This window comes from Acyrthosiphon pisum, chromosome A3 (genome assembly GCF_005508785.2).
Source record: "Acyrthosiphon pisum isolate AL4f chromosome A3, pea_aphid_22Mar2018_4r6ur, whole genome shotgun sequence".
Classification (NCBI taxonomy): domain Eukaryota; kingdom Metazoa; phylum Arthropoda; class Insecta; order Hemiptera; family Aphididae; genus Acyrthosiphon; species Acyrthosiphon pisum.
In genome coordinates, this window is record NC_042496.1 from 1,886,616 (window position 1) to 1,905,632 (window position 19,017).

Here is a 19,017-nt window from a genome sequence, read left to right on the forward strand (position 1 = left end):
CAACTCCATTCCCTTGATGTGATGTTAAGTTATTGATTTCTAAAGTAGAAAAATATATTTCTTATGTTAATATGAATTTACTTAAGAAAAAATCAATAAAAGACTATACTTCATTTAATACACATATTATTGTAGTATATAATATATTATAAAAATATTTCACAACATTGCTGCAGGTAAAACTTAGTTATAAATAAATAATAATAATTATATAATGCCAAAAAACTATAGTACAAAAATTTAAAAAAAAAACAATTGATTTTAGAGTGAATTAAAAAAAACATTCAAAATATATATAAAAAGCAAATCATACTGACATTAATGTAGAACAGAAACTATCATTGAGATGGCATTTTGTATGGAATTGATTCCTTAGTCCTTACACTGTCAAATTAAGATATAAAAAAAAATCTGTTTACAAATAGTAAGTTACATAAAACTTTAAAGTTCTTAAAGTAATGTTATGTACAATTTATAATTAATATTTATGAATATATAATAATAATAATAATAAAGCAATTTAAAATTGATATCACATACGTTAGCCAATTCTCCTTAAATTTAATATACTATTCTTTGTAATTTGTTATGATATACGATTTATTTTATTAGTTCATTTCCTTGATGTTGGAGTAAACCCTCCTTGGATGCCATAGCATTTTGCTTGTACATCATCTGGACCGCCTCTATGAGCCTTTACTTCATTATTATATGCCTGGATACGGTTTTTCACCGGAGATCCGCCCAGTGGCGAATCCTGTTTTAACGTTTCGACATCATTAAACACAACCTGGGCACCTCCACCCATCGTTTGTATAATATCAGCCTAACAAATTACAAAACAATCAATATTAGTGTTATTGACAATAATAATTATTAAAAAAGGTATAAAATACTTTATATAGCTTAGCTTCTGGAACGCCTTGTTCATCTGATCCTTGTGTCAATAAACAATATTTTGATGCACCATTGTTCGATACTGTTTTGGCATCTGTCAATTTGGTAACGGATTTGCGCTTTTTCATCTTGGGTTGCATGATAGTTTGCAAGGGAATAGGAACTGGAGGTTTGTGTTCAATCCAACGATCATGAGGGTCACATGATTTCGATCGTCTTGAACGTAAGTACCTTAATGTTGCTTGTGATGGCTAAAAGTTAAATAATTATTATTTCCACGTGGGCAACTGTGAACAATTTATTTAAAATATTTAAGTTACCTCGTTTTGTTTTGAATCTGAGGGTACATCATTGTTCACAACTGGCTCTATTTTGTTTAAACTTTCATCAGATAGGGTTCTTTTCACAATACGCCTGGAAAAATGGCCAGGAATATTTTCTGTGCTTTCCACTATATTTTTGATGTGTCTTAATTTGCGTTTCTTATCTTGTAGTTTAGCCTGAGAATGTAATATACAAATAATAATAAATGAATACTTTCAAAAATAATTTTAGGAGTGAAATCATATTGAAGTTATGGGAATGGGAACCAAACCGTTTTTACTACAAAAACTCTTTACACCTCATGAAATATGCAGTCATATTTTGATTAAATTTAATAAGACTTTAGATAGGTTGAATTAGTGAATCAAATTTAAAAAACTATTTTAGTAGCTGTAATATATGTTTAAGTTATCAAAAATTGACAAGTATTTTTCTGGCTTTATAAAATTTAAATTCAAAAATTAGAGTTCTATCTTCTATGCAACCTAAATAGATATTTTTTTTTTTGAGGTAATGTTTGATTACTCAAAATTCAAATGGTATGATTTTATTTTTCCGTAGTGCCTACTACCTTTTGTATGGCTGCTGTACAACAGACCAAGAAATTTCCACAATTTTTACCCCTAAATTAACTGGCTTTGACACACAATTATTAATTAGCATACACAATTTGTGTACAAGGATGTTTTTTGAATAATAATCTTAGAAACTGGAAGATGATCTGAGATTTACATTTTTAAAAAAAATCTTTGTTAAAATTCATCCTTTAAACTACAGGTAACTGCTTTTTATTTATTTTTAAATAACAATAAAAAATACTATACAAACCTCAAACTCATTTTCTTGAACCTTCCATTTATCTTTGAACTCTCTGGACAACTGTTCTTGTTTTTTAACAATTTTAGTATTATACTTTTGTTTTAACAGATCTTTATCCACTGAAACTTGATTTAGCATGTTGTCTTTTGCATTTAACTAGAAATGTAAAAGTTAAAAAAATTAACAGATATAATTTATGAGCTAACATCATTTTGACTGTATACAACAAATATGTCTTTAATCTTTGATATAGTCAATAAATTACATTTTTTTTTAGCTAAAAGATCTGAGATGAGAATAAACAAGGCAAGACCTGATCTAATTTAAGTCCATACAATATACAGGTTAGATAAATGTATAGTTCTATTACAGTATATTTTTTAGAACTTACATCTGATTTTAATCTTTTGTTCTCACTATCCAAAAATTCTAATTTTCTTTTTAGCGACGCCATTTCATTTTCTAGTAAAAATGATTTGTTTTGATATTGCTTAACCTACATAAAATATTATACATATTATTAGTAATAATCGCCAGTGTTAAAAATAAGTTTGATTATTTGATTATTAATACTTTATTGGTATCTTGGTCTCTTAGAATTTGCAATGAATTTATTTCTTGTTTTGCACCTGCAAAATTGCTTTCTAAGAAAACTATCTGTGATCGAATGTCATTACCTGCCAACAGAAAAAAAATAATTAATTCTATTTTTTTTTTGTCATTATAAATATTTATATTTTTTAAAATAAAAAACAAATTAATTAAAGTAATAGATATATTTAAAATAATTTTATCATACTCTGAGTAATCAATATTTCACGAAGTTCATCCTTTTTTTTAATTCTCTGATCAAGAGCAGTGACTAATTCTTTTCTCTTCTCATCATCTAGTAAATCATCTACTTCCAAATCTGGCAATGGAGGTCCCAAATTAAAATAACTGCAAAAAAAATCATAGTTATATTTTTTATATACAGTGTATTAGTTGAAATTACCTTCCAAAACAGTTTTCTTTTGATTCATAATTAATTTTATTGTCTTGTGGAAATCTAGCATCTTCTTCAATGACGCACGGGATGCGGTTAATAGATTGAATCTGAAATTGTGCTTATATTAGGAACAGATACCATAAAATAATGTTATGTATTATCACATACATCAATGACTTTTCTTCTTCCTGGAGTCAAGCCTATATCCATACGTAATGGTGTTGTTCGTTTGACTTGAACACTTCCAGACATTTCACCAAATTGTAGAACAGGCTGTATGTTGATAACAAAATTATTTAAATAAAATAATGAAATAAAATTAATTTGCTTTTTATTTACCAAAAGCTCTGTATATTCAGACAAAGGGTTAACACAAATTAACATTCTGATTGAACCAGAACCTTCAAAAAAACTTTTAAACAGATGTGTAAGACGTGATGTTCTGTAAGGGATTTTTTCAGCAATATTCCTTAAATTGCTAGAAGACTGATTTTCGTATAATATTTTAAGACATTGTTTCAAATTTGATAGTGACTTATTTATTTCTCCTGTAAAAACGTTAAATAAAAATTATGTATAAAATAAAATAATAAAAAAATTCTTACCAGCTTCATGAAGTCTTTGTCCAGTTGTTTTTGCTTTCCCAGCTCGTTCACTTCCAGCTAAATCTACTAGTGACAGCTGACTCACAACTGTATATTTCTTATCTTGAATTATACTTACACCATCAGTATCCAAAGGTGCCTTTTATATTTAATTATAATATTAATATACAAGTATAATAATATTTTTATATACTTTAAAGGTACAACTTAATATTTTGAATTTACATTCAACAATATATTCTTTAAAAAAAGTACTCACTTGTACAACTCGTATAGTAAAAACTGTATGACTGCGACTGGAGTCCATGTTCAAAAAGGTTGGTGCAGTACGCTTTCTCAATTGACCTTTTCTTAACCATTCAAAAGCGTCAACTGCATTAACTACTTCTTGTTCATTTACTCCATGAACATACATATTCCCATTAGCATCTTCCCTTATTATTTTACTGTTTCTATTAAATAACCATATAAATTAAAATTAATTATAGATATAAATCGGATTATTTATTTACCGTCTTATTTCTCCATCAGATACATCTTCTAAAAGATCATAAACATAATTATGATATATTTCTACGTAGCTTATAAAGACTGAATATGCTACATCTTGTTCTATATCTGTAACTTTATAGTTAAACGGTACACGATCTGCATCTCCGTCTTTTCTAGAATTAATATTTAAATTTTTATAATATTAAATTTTTTTTCCGAGATATGAAACAAATTTAATTATCCTTACTTTTTTGATGTTTTTGTAGGGTTTTTAACATTGTTTTTGAATTCCTCAGATTTAAAAAATAAAATGTCTTCCATACTATGTACATCAAATCCATTAAGTTTATCAGGTTTAAAAGTATACCTTCCAGCTTGGTAATTTTGAATAGAATTGAATATGACATCAAAGCATCTTCCAACAATACCACCATCTTCCTGGTTACCAGTCATTGTGTAAGATTTGCCACTACCTGATATTCCATATGCAAATATTAAACTACTCTTTCCTGCCAAAAGTTGTTCAATGAGTGGCAATCCCATATTTTGAAAGACCACATCTTGGGACTCATATTCAGTAAATATTTTCTTGTAACTGAATTGTCCTTCTCTGGATATTCCTCTATCATCTGGTGAGCAATATATTTGTATTTCAGTATCGGACAAGACTTTGATACATGACGATTCTAAATTGGACTGTACAGGGCGAATTCGACAATAAACTTGAATAGGATCTTTCGCATCATCTTCTACTCTATACTTTTTTTGAATTTTAGCTGGTTGGTTCCCAACTCTCTTCATTCTATTTTAATACATATCAACAAATATAGTTGGAATCGGTCATACATTGTAAATAAAAGTTGTTATACATATTATACTATGTATATACTCTTATAATTATACTTATTTACTATTGTATTGGTAGTTTAATAAGTAAATATCAGAAATCATGAAATTGTACATTAAGACATTTAGAAGAAGTATTGATAATCAATAGGTTCAGGATGATTATGCATACGTATTGTATAATATTCAAAGGTGTATATGCATACAAAATTTGAAAAATAATGGTTGCCATATTTTATTATACTTAAACCAGGATGAAATATTTTGGTATAATTTTTATGGGAAATATACACCATGGCCAATCATACCAATCTTGTCCACAGTTAATATATTTACAACCGTGGTTTTAAAATCTTATTTTTTTGTAACTGTAATGTCACACACAATGGGTCAGAACTTTCCAAAATACCTTTAGGAGGCAAAACCAACTCATGTTACAAAATTAATAAATTATTACATAAAGTAATCAGAAAATAATAAATTTTTCCAGTCGATCGTTAAATTATCTCAGTCACAAGGTAGCTTAATTATAAAAGTTAAAATTATATATATAACCAAACTGAGCAACATATTATTTTATTTAATGTTAATAAAATATGGATCTTTTGTGAAACTAGGTGGGATTATGTAACTTGGTATTAATTTTTGATCAAATGAGCAAAAGGAATATCGAATAACTATAGAATCAATGGATTGCAAAAAGTCAAGATATTTGATCAGAATTATTTGATATGTAGCAAATATGCGTATATAAAAGTCCAGGTCTAAACAATCAATAATCCTTTAACTAAAAAACTATCTTATTATCGAGATATAGCAGTATAGGATGGCCATGCCATCTAAGTATATTTAACGAATTGTTTCTAGGTCGACTGTGTAGCTCTACTGTACAAAATGGATATTTTAATATTATAATTCAACTTGTACAAAATGTTCAAAACAAATTATGTAATCGGTGTGTACTTACTTTAGTGTTGTTCATTAACTAATTTACTGAAATACTTTTACACCAATAATTCGTGAGATTATCAACAACGACTAACGAAAACGAATAAACGACCGTTAAATTCAGTCATTCATATCCATTATTTTGACGGGCTCAGCCTTCAGCGCCCAGCGGTTGGCATTGTTCGCATTCCGCGCTGGTAATCAGTGGTGACAAAGAGACGGAAACGAAAATAACGGAAACACCGAAATGTGTCGGGTACGCCTCCAATGTGGTCAGCCCGGTGAGATGTTGATACACAATGCGGTAATCGGGTTGTTCTTTTGTATGATGATATTGTGATAAGAACATTGTTTGTTGATTAAAAATAAAATGCGATATTTTTTTGGTACTTATATTTATTTACAACTCAAAACCGAGTCGATTTCATTATTTCTCATCGTTTTAGCCAGTTTTTCGAATAACGTATAGCGGCCTACAGCACGGCTTCCTAGTGGACAAACAGTGTCGTTCGACCGCAGAGGCCTCGTCGGTGACAATACTGATGTAAGTGTTTGATGCATTCTTCCATTTGTGGTGTACTCGCTTGTTTCAATGCCAATGACAATTGGAAGACACAGACATTGTGGGCTTGATGGGTTGCCGTGCAACATTATTGCTTAATCGTTTTTACTGTCCTAATGGTTTTTCGCTGTGAGGAAATAGAACTTTGACCTATATATTATTGTGTTATTGTCCACAAACCCCTGTGCACTGAAGACAATCTTAACCATACCTTACAGCAGAGGACTTTTACAGAAAGACTATAATTTACTTTTACCATTGGTGTTTATGTATTATGAATTCATGTTCTGATACGCTTTTCATTTTCATGCATACCTACTGCGTTAACAAAATTACATAGTTTCTATTAAATCTGCGCATCGATATTATTAATTTTTATGCATTCCTTGTGCATCAGTGCAGACTGCAGGATGTAACCGAATCATATTACATTGTCCTATAATGACGATACAAGATAACTGATAATTAATGTTTAATAATATGATTGATATTATTATGATCACCAAATAGTTATTTTTAGATTTTCTTGATTTTAACCGTAACATAATACAATAATATATTTTTGTTTCAACCTTTTCTAACATCATTAAATGATTAAATAACTGCATACTTATTATTTATCCTTAGTTTTAAAATATGTTATTTTTGTATGATGAAATATTTTACTTTACCTCCATAAAATAATCATGAAGTATTGAGTATCTTTTACAAGATGCTATTTATTGATTCATATTTTTATATTAATAATGATTTTTTTTTATTTAGATATTGCTCCAAAAGTGTATATTGAATACACAGATTCAAGATGAGTGATGATGACCGTGATGTTGAGTTGGAGACTGCAGAAAAGCGTGCACACCATAATGCCTTGGAACGCAAAAGACGTGACCATATCAAAGACAGCTTTACAAGTCTTCGAGATTCAGTTCCATCATTACAAGGTGAAAAAGTTGCTAGCCGTGCACAGATATTAAAAAAAGCAGCTGACTACATACAATTTATGAGGCGTAAAAATGTTTCCCACCAACAAGACATTGATGATCTCAAGAGGCAGAATAACATTTTGGAATCTCAGATTAGAACGTTAGAGAGAGCTAAGGCTACTGGCAATTATGCTATGGAATCTAGTGAATTAGCTTTAGATGTATCGGGATCAGAAAATTCTGATGTATCGGATGGAGAACTCCAAAAATCTAAAAGAAGACTAAAAAAGCAAAAGTTTGGTTATTAGATTTAAATTTCTACTAATGTCTAATTTTGTACGTATTTATTATGTATGACGTAGGTTAATATTTAAATAGTACCTTATTTGGTACAAATTTTAAAATTAACATTTTAAGAAAAATCATGATTTTGTTTGTTATATATTTTTTTATATGAAACATCGTCTTGAAAATATTTACAGATTTTTGTGAACAAAATAAAAAAATTATTTATAAATTGATTTGATTACCACAGTTGATATTGTGGGTTTTCTTAAATTCATTTCAAAGAAAATTTCTAAATAAGGTGTATATAAATTACCAACATGCACTGTGTTTGATATCATTTCTTAATTTGATAATATACTCACCATAAATTCATAAAATCGTAAGTGTTAGATAAAATAATATTGGATTTGCGATAAACATAAAATGAACGGTTTCAATTATTATTCATTAATCAAAATTTTATAGTTTTCTATTAAATTAAACTTAGGTTTTCAGATTAAATTATATGAACTTATTTCATATACAATTGTTATTATTTGCATTGCATCGTAGGTCAATCAAATACTTTAAATTTATTATTTTACAATGCTTGAAATTGGTATAGTTTTTGTTTTTGATAAATTAAAATGCCCTTATGTGTTGATAACTAGCTAGTTTCGTTATTATTTTTATGTATAAAAAGTTGCTGTTCAAAAATATTATTTTGCATACATATAATGACAAAATACTTGAAGCGTAGATTAAACATTTATTTGTCCATTGTTATTTTTAATTATATTTAAGCTTTTATATTATGTATTATTAATAATATAATATGTTAGGCGGTTAGGTATTATTTTTGTTCTAAAATTGTGTCACATTTATGATTACATAGATATATATATATATATTAACCCTGTACAAACCGTAAACTTAAAATTTAATTTTTAAGTAGTTGGTTCAAACTCTAATGTTTTGATGAGCATATAATATTTGACAATTGTTATAAAATATAAAATAAAAATTGCAATATATTTAAATTAGCCTAGTTTAGTTTCATAAAATCATATTATCATACATGTCATATAGCCATACCTTGATATTTAAAATAATTGTAATCACATGCTAAAATCAGTAAAATATGGACGATACGTTTTATATATTTCTTGTTTCCTGATTACATTTTTGATTAAATTCAGATCATCCAATTATCATTAATATTATATTTGTACAATATTGTTTATATTATTTTTTGAGAATTATAGCAGTTACCACCGCCCCAATACACAGTGTTGTAATCAGACCTATAAATTAAATTTATAGCCTATAAGGCTGGTTCTTACGACCTCCGGTTAAAGTTAACCAACACTTAACCGGCGGAATTCTGCCGGTAATAAAATCTGTTATCATCCGGTTAGCGTTAAACGACACTTTCCGGACATTGTAAGAACGGCCCTAAGTCTGTTGTAAAGTTTTAAAGTAATAGTGTTCAAATTCTTTTTTGATATTGAATACAGTTTAAAATACTTTCAGCATCAAGACTTTTTAATGGTACTTATTAATAAATACCTGATTTTTGTACTGAGATTTGTATCTGTTTTGGATTTTCTTTTTAACAATTTTTTTAAATTTAAATTAGTATGTAGTGTGTTTCAAATGTTTCCTTATTAATTGTTGTACCTAATAATACATTTTAAATACTAATGTCGCCATGTCGGGTCGCATGAAAGATTTATTCATTTTATGATTCATTAAAATTTAATTATGAGCCACCAAATCATGTTTTATTGGTCCCTTACCAATAGCTCACTATTGATTCGTTAAATGTTCAGTGATTGTTCATGCAACACGGCTTAAATGTATAAAACTGTGAAACTTGAATATTCAAAGAAGGCGAGTGCAATGTAAGTTTACATTAACTAGGGACATCGACTAAATCAATTTTTGTTTTCACACATGACACAACTAATGAGTAATGATTACAATAATAAACAACAAAGACCACGTGTGAAATATTTTGAAATTGATAAATAAAATACATGACAGATAATTACACTTCACAACTATTCAATAATAATTATTAAATTTCTACTTACTCAACTCATTTACTTAATACTTATGTAATTACAGTGGGTTTTATACACGGAACCCCGGAAAATTAATTCCCGAAAAACCCCCCCTGAAAAATAACCCCTAATGAGCTTTTGCATGATTTTGCAAATTAAATATTAATCTAAATATTGGTATAATGTCATTGCGTATCTATAGTAAAATGTGTAACATACCTATAATATATGCACAATAATATTGTTATGCAGTGGCGTGGCGTGGGTTGTGAATGAGTGTAAGCAGTGGTACATATTAATTACCCCCCCTCCCACACACACACTAACACTGATACGTACAAGTTAATTTAGTTATACATTTTACAATTTTATTTAAAAAAAAATTCATCATAAATAATAAAAACATTTTATTTATATAACAAATCGATTCTTCTTGTTTTTTTAGTGAAATCATCAATTACATTATCATAAAATAAATTTTGATTTTGAACTGTGGTCAACAATCGCTTCTCAATTGCCAAAAGAGACAGATCTGAAAGTCTATTTTGAGACTGGGAGTTTCTGAGATGTGTCTTTATTCTCTTTAAACATGAAAATGAGTGTTCAGTTCCTGCACTTGTTGCTGGAATGGTTACAATCAATGATGTTAATTTTGTAACCTGTGGTAGGCTATCTGATAAGCCAGTAGATTTGAGATATATCCAAACTTAGATCATATACAATGGATGGAGTCATAGCATATTACGTGTATACAATGGGTTGAAGCCAACATAACTATAGGAACTATAGGACCTGTGACATCTGCGCTTGCGCGACTGTTTATCTTAACTGCGCGTCTGCAGCACTTTGCGCCAAACATTAATGATAAGAGACCAAGCGCATGCGCATATCACTGAGGTCCTACAGTTATGTTGGCTTCATAAATTGTTCGTATGACTCTATCCATTGTATATGATCTAAGTATCCAAAGTTCATGAATGTTTACTTTATGAAATTCAGTTGATGAGTATATAATAGAAAGTTCACTTCGTAAAATTGCAAAATCAAAATATTCACCATATTTATCTTTCAACGAGTCCATTGAATTTGTAGGAAATTTGTTGATATACTGTTCAAATTTTGAAAAATCTAATAAAGAAAAAAAAGTCAGTTGAGTTATCTCTGTAAATCTTTCATTAGTTTTTGAAATTAATACGTCGATGATTTCAAAATAGAGCCTTCGGTAATTTGTTTTTCTATCTACAGATACTTCAGCCACTCTTTGCCTTTTCGATCTTAACGGTAAATCTGTATGATACTGTTCCGATTTCAACCAAACGCGATCAAAATCATTTTTCATATTTTTTAAATGGTTTAAAAAATCAAATATTTTTTTATTACAATAAGTCACATCGAATATTTTTGTTTGTATTATATTAAAAAGTATAGTTGCTTGCGGTAAAATATTTCCAAATATTATAAGGAAAAAATTGAAGTCAAAATCCTGAATTGTTTGACAAAATCCTTTAACGCACAATAATGTTTCACTGTCCCATTTTTCACCATTTTCTACGATTGAGTTCATGAGATTTAAAACTTCTTCTCTGTACTCAGATATCATTTCAATAAGTCTACTATTATAATTCCATCGTGTTGGAGCCACAGACGGAAATCTCTTTTTGACTTCTTGATCAAGTGCATGAATTCTTTTTGTTGATTTTGAAAAAAATGATGAAAGACCAGAGAGCGTGGTGAAAAATATTTTACATTCCTTTATATAATCAACAGATTGTTTTAATATTAAATTTAGTTTATGAGCATAACAATGTACAAATATCGCGTTTTTACATTTTGAGCGAACTAATGTCTGTAAACCGTTATGTTGTCCTGACATGACGGCAGCCCCGTCATAAGTCTGTGCAACTAATTTATCTATGCATTTATATTCATTTAATAAACGAAAAACATGCTCAGCTAAACACTTAGCAGAGCGATCATGACTGACATCTACAAATCCCAAAAATCTTTCTTCTACCCCTTCATTAGTCACATATCGTAAAATTGTAGATAACTGAGATTTGGACATAATATCTGTTGTTTCATCCATAATTATAGAAACAAAATTTGTATGTTCAATTTCGTTTTTTATAGTTTTTAATAAAACATTAGAAATCGATTGAATGAGATCATTTTGTATGTCCTCAGAGAAACTTGAAAAAACAGTAGATGTCGATAGATGTTCACTTAATTTTGGATCGAGTGTACCCATTAAGTGTATTAACTCAACATAATTTCCCCTATTGATAGATGTAACTTGTTCGTCACGTCCGCGAAATGAGAGCTCTTGTTTTGCCAAAAAACATGTTGCATCAATTAATCGACTTAAGACGTACCTATTATTTTTAACAGACTCATTATGTTTTTCGATACTTAGTTTGTATGCATCACTAAGACATGTTTCTATTCTAATATTACCGAATTTCTTTAAAGTAATTAATGATTCAATATGAGAACGATTTATTTCATGACGATGTTTTAAATTATGGTAGTTGTTTAAATCACTGCAGCCATACTTAGACCAAGTATTTGATTCATGCGAAAATAAAATACACGGCCAGCAATATAATTTCTGCGATTTTTGACAACCAGACAACCATTTGTTAGTATTATAATAAGAGGGATTAAAGAAACGAAAATTGTTTTTACATTTTGATTTTAAATCTTGAAGTGTTGGTGTAGGTCTCCCGTTATTTATAATATTTTGCTTTTCAATAAAAGTATTTGATCCAAACGACTTTAATAGTAATTTTTCAATAATACAATTACATTCGTTATTACCTGAAGGGCTTGCCGAAGAGTCCATTTTTTCATAAAACGTAGTACTACAATACAGATACAAGTCGTATTCGACGGTTTATAGCAGTATAGCGAAATAAACAATGTTGCGTCGCACGGGCGCGTATGCGTTATGAAAAGTGCTTACGAACTATGTAATAATAGGTGCCCCCTCCAATGACACTTAGTCTATTGTCTTATGTCTCTCTAATAGGCTTGCGTAAGCAGTTTCAATCCGCATTACACGGCGACGGCATAGAGTATAAACTATAAACTATAAGGGCCGTTCTTACAATATCCGGTTAAGTGTCGGTTAACTTTAACCAGACATTGTAAGAACGGCCCTAAATAAAGTAATACGAAAATAAATCGCTAATAATTATTATGGACATCCATAATGTATACGACGGTGGGAGCGGTGGCGCGGTGGCCCGTAACCACTACTTGAGTAAGCAACCATCAAACATGTTACGCTCATCGTAAAAATAACTGATAACTTTTATTAAATTAACTATAAAATTATTTGAATTGATTTTATTTAAAAAACTTTTTTATTTTTTTCAAGTGTAAGCAGTGCTTACATGTACGCTACGCCCCTGTTGTTATGTCCCCGCAAATAATATTGTGAAAAACCTCCCTGGATAAAAAACATTTAATTCAAATTGTTCTTCCATGGCATCTTTCACTTGTCCATGGAAAAATTAAGATGCAAATTAATAAAGTATCATACATTCATACGCTTGCTCAGTTATTTTCAGAAGCTGTAACGGGTCTTTCAGCAAGTATTCTCGAAGAACTTCCCAAACAAAAATCTATAAAAAAACCATAATCAAAAGAACTCAGAGTTTTCCAAAAGTTCCTGATAATCTTAAAGATTTGAAAATAGAAGGTATGTATTCACTTTTAATGAAATTAAAAATAAAGAAAAACATGCATTTTTACGCGAAACCAATTTTTGGCAAAATCGATTTTGTTTATTTGCAGTAACACAAAAGCTAAATAACCGTAGATACTTTAAATTTTCACAAAATGATTGTATTACCATTTTCCACATAGGATAAAATTTTCATAGTACAGATATAGTTACAATGTTTCATGACTATTGTACTATTTATAATATGGCTATTTGTTGTATGCGCTCTACTGGCGCATTTATATTTTATCTATTTCAATAAGATAGGTACCTCTATAATTACTAATTAAAATACCTGTGCATAATACATGTAATAGTTAACTATATTTATGAATATACTGGTGGCACCTCGGAACTTTTAACTTTATTAATTAATTATTGACACACTACATCGTGTAGTTGAGCGCGTACTACAAGCAGGGCCGTCTCGAAGGAGGGTTCTAGGTATTGTCTTACCCCCTAAGCGAACAATATGTATATGTCAGTTGGCACATTAATACATTAAGTATTCGAGTTGGGCAGTTGGCACTCGGCAAATTATAATTTTTTTTTTACAGTTTTTAAATAATTTTGTATATACTACTAAGTCCAAATATATTATAATATTATATTGCAATTTATAATAATATGAAGGTATTATAAGTTAATTTTCCGATTGCCAACTGTCCAACACAAATATTATAATATTTTAGACTTTAGTACCTACAAATTACAATGTATTATGTATAATTATAATAGTATACAAATATGCTTATACATTCGTATAATCCCGGAACATATGAAATTTCATAATATATTCCGTGGTATAATCATTGAATTATTTTTAATAAAGCTGTAATGATAATTGATAAGGAATTGTGCTCTGACGACTGTAAATTCTATTTATAGAAGTAACGTGAACATTTTATGTTGACTCCTCTCACGTAGACACGGTAGAAGATCTTCTAAGACCATGCACGTAGACATCGACTGAGTGATAAGATTCTAAAATTGTTTCACTTATCTTTTACTATTTTTAATTTTTTTATCCTGTATACAAAATTTCTACCAGAAGGAGTGCTTTCAACATAATATACTACCTTTGCCCGTATGCATAGTCAAGAATGTGTCACATAATACATGTTAAACTGTGCTTTTTGTGATACATAAATTGACTATGCATATGGACACTTATCTTTTATCTTCTATCACCATAGCGACGAATAAAAAATTATAAAATTATAATATTAATTCAACTTGCGTTAAAAACCGACGAGAGAACACAGATAATGTTGTTACCTAAAAGTTTGATAATAGGTCAATTCACTTTAATATCAAAACTGGCAGCACATTATGGAAACTAGCGAACGAAAATGTCCCATGTCGTACGTATATAAGACGGAGACAACACATGCGGGTGCGACGTCCTCTTAACATGTCTAATTGTCTAGAAAATGTTGATGTACCTGGGATAAATGTTAAGTCCCTAATCCCTATGGTTATTTCTTTCTTAATTACAAGAAGAAAACAAAATTGGTGTTTCATAAATATCATCTTTTTCCTGTGGTTTTTTCCAATTATTTAGAAAAGCACTGATTGGAAGTTCCTACTTCTAAACTATATATTATGTAATACTAAATAAATAATTTAATCTGTGATTAAATGTTCAGGCAAATGTTCAGATACAAAACACATCGAGTCATTAATGACATACAAACCAAACAAATTAATATATAGGTACCTACACATTGTAAGACCAATATCTAAAATTAGATACCTGTAGCGGCTGTAGTGTTAACCTATTGTTGTCCAACTGGTTAGTGGTTACCCTTAATATTATATAGGTAGGTAGTTAATTTAATATTATGTGCCTACGTATAATTTCTATTTCACAATTCACAATCAAGGGCTTTGCATCCAAATAATTTTTTCAGGTTTCCAGTGCTATATTTAATTATCGAAATAAATAATTTAAACTAACATTAGGGTTCTCAAAACCGTTAATTTGCTGGTTATATGGGTGTTAAGTAGTTAAGGAAATACTTAATTTTAAAACTATAAAAACAATAATCATATATCCAATATCCACCCAATTGTGTAGGTTATAGTGGATATTCGATATTCCTTAGAATATTATTTAAATTCATAAATTATTGATAGACGATAACACTGAATATCTGAATGAATTGATGAAACGAAGCATAAATGCATAATGTGTAGGTGAATGTTAAAATGGGTTGATAAGGAGAAATATTTAATAATTACTTAATACAACAATAATTCAATACCTACCTATATATTGGTTCTAAAATTATTTGGTTATTGCTTATTAAACAAGTGGGTAGGTAATTACAAAACCTAAAAATACGTACATAATTACGTAATACCAGTTCTCAAATTGGAAAAAATTAAATAGCGGGTTATATGGATTTTGAGTGCTGGATTATTAAGGGTTTTGGGGGTTGTTACGGCCTGACGGGTTCCAATTAATTCAGGTGCCAAGCCCTGCCCACAAATCGATTATGAATATTAATTGTACAAATGTTACTGTATAATATAATATTATGTAATGTAAGTATAGGTACATACCAAATAATTTAATTAGCGCCTCCTTCTACGTGTTCACCGCTCATCTGATACTATTCAAATTCAACCCTTATTTCAAAGGTTTCATATTTTGCTTTAATTAAGAAAGAAAAACAGTTTATTTTAAGGAATCATAAAATTGTTGGATCACTACATTTTTAGTCTCCTTCACACCTTCACCCTGCTCTAAATACTGAAGCACACGTATGTACCTTGTACCTATACTAGGAGAGTGTAAATTATAAATGATGGCCTTTAGAATTCACTATTTACTATTTACAAAATAGTTGCTTATCAATATACTATACCTGCACTCCGCACGCCTAGAAATTGGAAAACAAAATTACCAATAAGTATTAAAATAAAAGAAAAATACACAGTTATAATAGTTTGAATATTTATTATCATTTTTTGTTTTATTTAGTACATACAATAATACATAAATACCTAATAAATACTTTAAATATAATGATATGATTTATAATATTTATCAGCATCAATATTATAATAAAGTTTTTTTAAAGAACAAAAACAATTTAAATTCCATTATTGATATGTTTACGAGGGACTTGATATGTATTAAGTTGCACATGGTTATTGGCGAATTCACAGTAAACTTGTCTTGTAGGTACATCACTACCTATATGATAATATGCGTCTATCATTTTATATTAGAAATTATAGTATTTAAAATTTTTTTAAAACTATGTTGAAGTAATTACAAGTAAAAAGATATACATGCCGTATCGTGAAAACCATTGATTATAATTTATAAATACTATAGTATTCATTATCAATGGTGAAAACTAATGTACATATACAAGATAATATAGTACACTATAGGTATGTGTTTTTTACCTACCCATAGGTACTTACGTAATAATATATAAATAATATGCCAGTAGTTAGTACCTATCTACATTTTATTATAATAATATAAAGTAACTATAGTGTTATTAATTATTATACTTACCTATACTAATGTCGGTGTACTTAGGTTAATTTTACACATCACAGTAGGGAGCATAATCATATTGCCTATAATATAACATACCTACTTCATGTACTATTATAAATAATTATAATATAGAAAGAATTTAATTTTAAAATAAAAATAAATATCTATAGCAATATAAATTCGCCTCTAACCATGGTAGAATATGTATAGGTTTAACAAACAATATTATATGCATATAATATATTGTATAATAATAATGCTTTGGCGTATATCACAATATTAAAAATAATTAAACAAAATAATAATATGACTTAAATATTACCGTTAATAATAGTTAATATAATGATAATTTTTATAATAAAAAACACATAAAACTTTTCAATTTGATAACAATAAGAATAATAAAATTAGTCAAAATACTATTTAGGACGTTTAAATCACATTTTGTAAATGGGTTAAGACCGTTTATTTCTATTTTATAACATTCAAAGTACTTGTAATAATTGACAAACAGAAGGGGGAAACGAACGAAAAAAACCTTCAGTAGGCACTCTAAATTTTGACGGACTTTGAACTTTATCCTAGACAATATATTTGTCAATTTTCAAATATGTGTTATTTTATTTAGCTAGGTATACACAATATGACATATTGCATTAGAATGTTATGTTTTAGTTGAAATGTTACATTTTCGTTACGTTTGTTATTATTATTCGGAATAATAATATATAGAGGGTGAAAGAATATATTTTGTGAACCACGAACAATAACTGTATTGTTTACAAAACATTTTAAGTCTGTACTTTTGTTTTTGGTTATTTTTTGATTATTATAGAATCTCTTAAGTTTTCTAGTTTTACAATTTTTTAAAACAGAATATAAATCGTAGCAGTTTATAGTAATAATCGAATTTTTAAATTTTAAAAATATTTTTTGATTTTGTATTTTTAAAGGAAATTATCAGAAAACGTTGTTCAAATATTGAATATTGAACGAGTAATTAATTATTTTTTAGTATTTAATACTTTTCAATTGCGTGGCAATGCTATTATAATAGTTATTTGTGCACTTTTTCGTTTACCTAATAATAACTTTCAATTATTGTAAATAAAATAGGTAGGTACTAAGTATATTGGTTCAGTAGACGATATTTTATACACTGACATTTTCAAAAAATATATTCTGCTCGAGATCAATAAATCACAAATTCACAAATATAGGTCATCCAAAAAAAAATTGCTTTGATAAAAAATAGTAGAACATTTGAAATTACCAAACTCAAATTTACTTGACTGTTCATGGCAGAAAAGTCTTCCTAGGTATACCTATATTTTATAATATATTATCATTTTACACAGTAAAGCGTTAACTATTATACCTATATTAGGTAGCTACCTATATATACTTGAAATCACTGTGGCCCATCCCGCGTGTAGTCATGGGTACGTAGTAAGTACCTACTACTTACTTTACCTATACCACGGCGGAATAAAGTTTGCTTAGTCTTATTGTGGATGACGTTTATTGATTATTATCATGCAAGTTTAATGAATTTGTGTAAGGAAATAATTTTGACGACTCGATAATATAATACTATTAACTATTATACTTAGGCAACATGACAATTTTGTATTCAAGAGGACGCCACACTCGCTTTGTTGTCCCCGTCTTACAAACGTACACCATAGGTAGGTAATACAAATTTTGTTGATTCGTGGTTAGTCCGAATTTATCGTGTTGTAAGCTTTAATATTAGAGTGAATTGACGTATTGCCAAACCACTGTAACCAAAGGTATGCTAACATTTTCTGTGTTTTTTCATGGGGTTTTACGGTATTTAATTTTTTTGTTGATATTATATGTTGTATCTACATTTGTAAGACTCGTGCGAGTGTGGTGTCCTCTTGAGTACCTATCCAAAGTAAATGCAGTTAAAATTATTTTATAAATAAAAATAGTCGTAAGGATTCACTAGGTACTTAGTTGTAGGTACATATAATTAATAATATTATATATATATATATATTATT

At 28.7% G+C, this 19,017-nt stretch overlaps 3 protein-coding genes across 5 annotated transcripts; 1 reads left to right on the forward strand and 2 right to left on the reverse strand.

Moving 5' to 3' along the window:
• Positions 1 to 129: 129 nt before the first annotated feature.
• Positions 130 to 6,081, reverse strand: LOC100165196 (kinesin-like protein KIF23). Its single transcript, XM_001942738.5, has 15 exons — positions 5,939 to 6,081; positions 4,373 to 4,927; positions 4,146 to 4,298; positions 3,893 to 4,085; positions 3,634 to 3,772; positions 3,368 to 3,576; positions 3,197 to 3,301; positions 3,035 to 3,135; positions 2,840 to 2,979; positions 2,614 to 2,717; positions 2,432 to 2,536; positions 2,050 to 2,196; positions 1,218 to 1,397; positions 897 to 1,148; positions 130 to 826 (listed from the first exon to the last, which is right to left on the reverse strand). Exons 2-15 carry the CDS (start codon positions 4,924 to 4,926, stop codon positions 614 to 616), a joined length of 2,595 nt encoding a protein of 864 aa, XP_001942773.2. The 5' UTR covers position 4,927; positions 5,939 to 6,081; the 3' UTR covers positions 130 to 613.
• Positions 6,082 to 6,313: 232 nt separating this feature from the next.
• Positions 6,314 to 7,923, forward strand: LOC100164512 (bhlhzip transcription factor max/bigmax-like). The gene is made up of 2 exons (NM_001162159.2): positions 6,314 to 6,463; positions 7,247 to 7,923. The coding sequence occupies exon 2, from the start codon at positions 7,287 to 7,289 to the stop codon at positions 7,710 to 7,712; it is 426 nt and encodes a 141-aa protein (NP_001155631.1). The 5' UTR covers positions 6,314 to 6,463; positions 7,247 to 7,286; the 3' UTR covers positions 7,713 to 7,923.
• Positions 7,924 to 10,034: 2,111 nt separating this feature from the next.
• On the reverse strand, positions 10,035 to 12,700 carry LOC103310099 (zinc finger MYM-type protein 1-like). 3 transcript variants are annotated; one of them, XM_016806410.2, is made up of 3 exons: positions 12,555 to 12,700; positions 10,707 to 10,865; positions 10,035 to 10,443 (listed from the first exon to the last, which is right to left on the reverse strand). In XM_016806410.2, exons 1-3 carry the CDS (start codon positions 12,577 to 12,579, stop codon positions 10,145 to 10,147), a joined length of 483 nt encoding a protein of 160 aa, XP_016661899.1. In that variant the 5' UTR covers positions 12,580 to 12,700; the 3' UTR covers positions 10,035 to 10,144. The 3 variants fall into 3 exon arrangements, with proteins under 3 accessions (XP_016661899.1, XP_029347242.1, XP_029347243.1); XM_029491382.1 differs by having other exon boundaries at positions 10,707 to 12,700; XM_029491383.1 differs by having other exon boundaries at positions 10,217 to 10,359; positions 10,723 to 12,700.
• Positions 12,701 to 19,017: the final 6,317 nt, after the last annotated feature.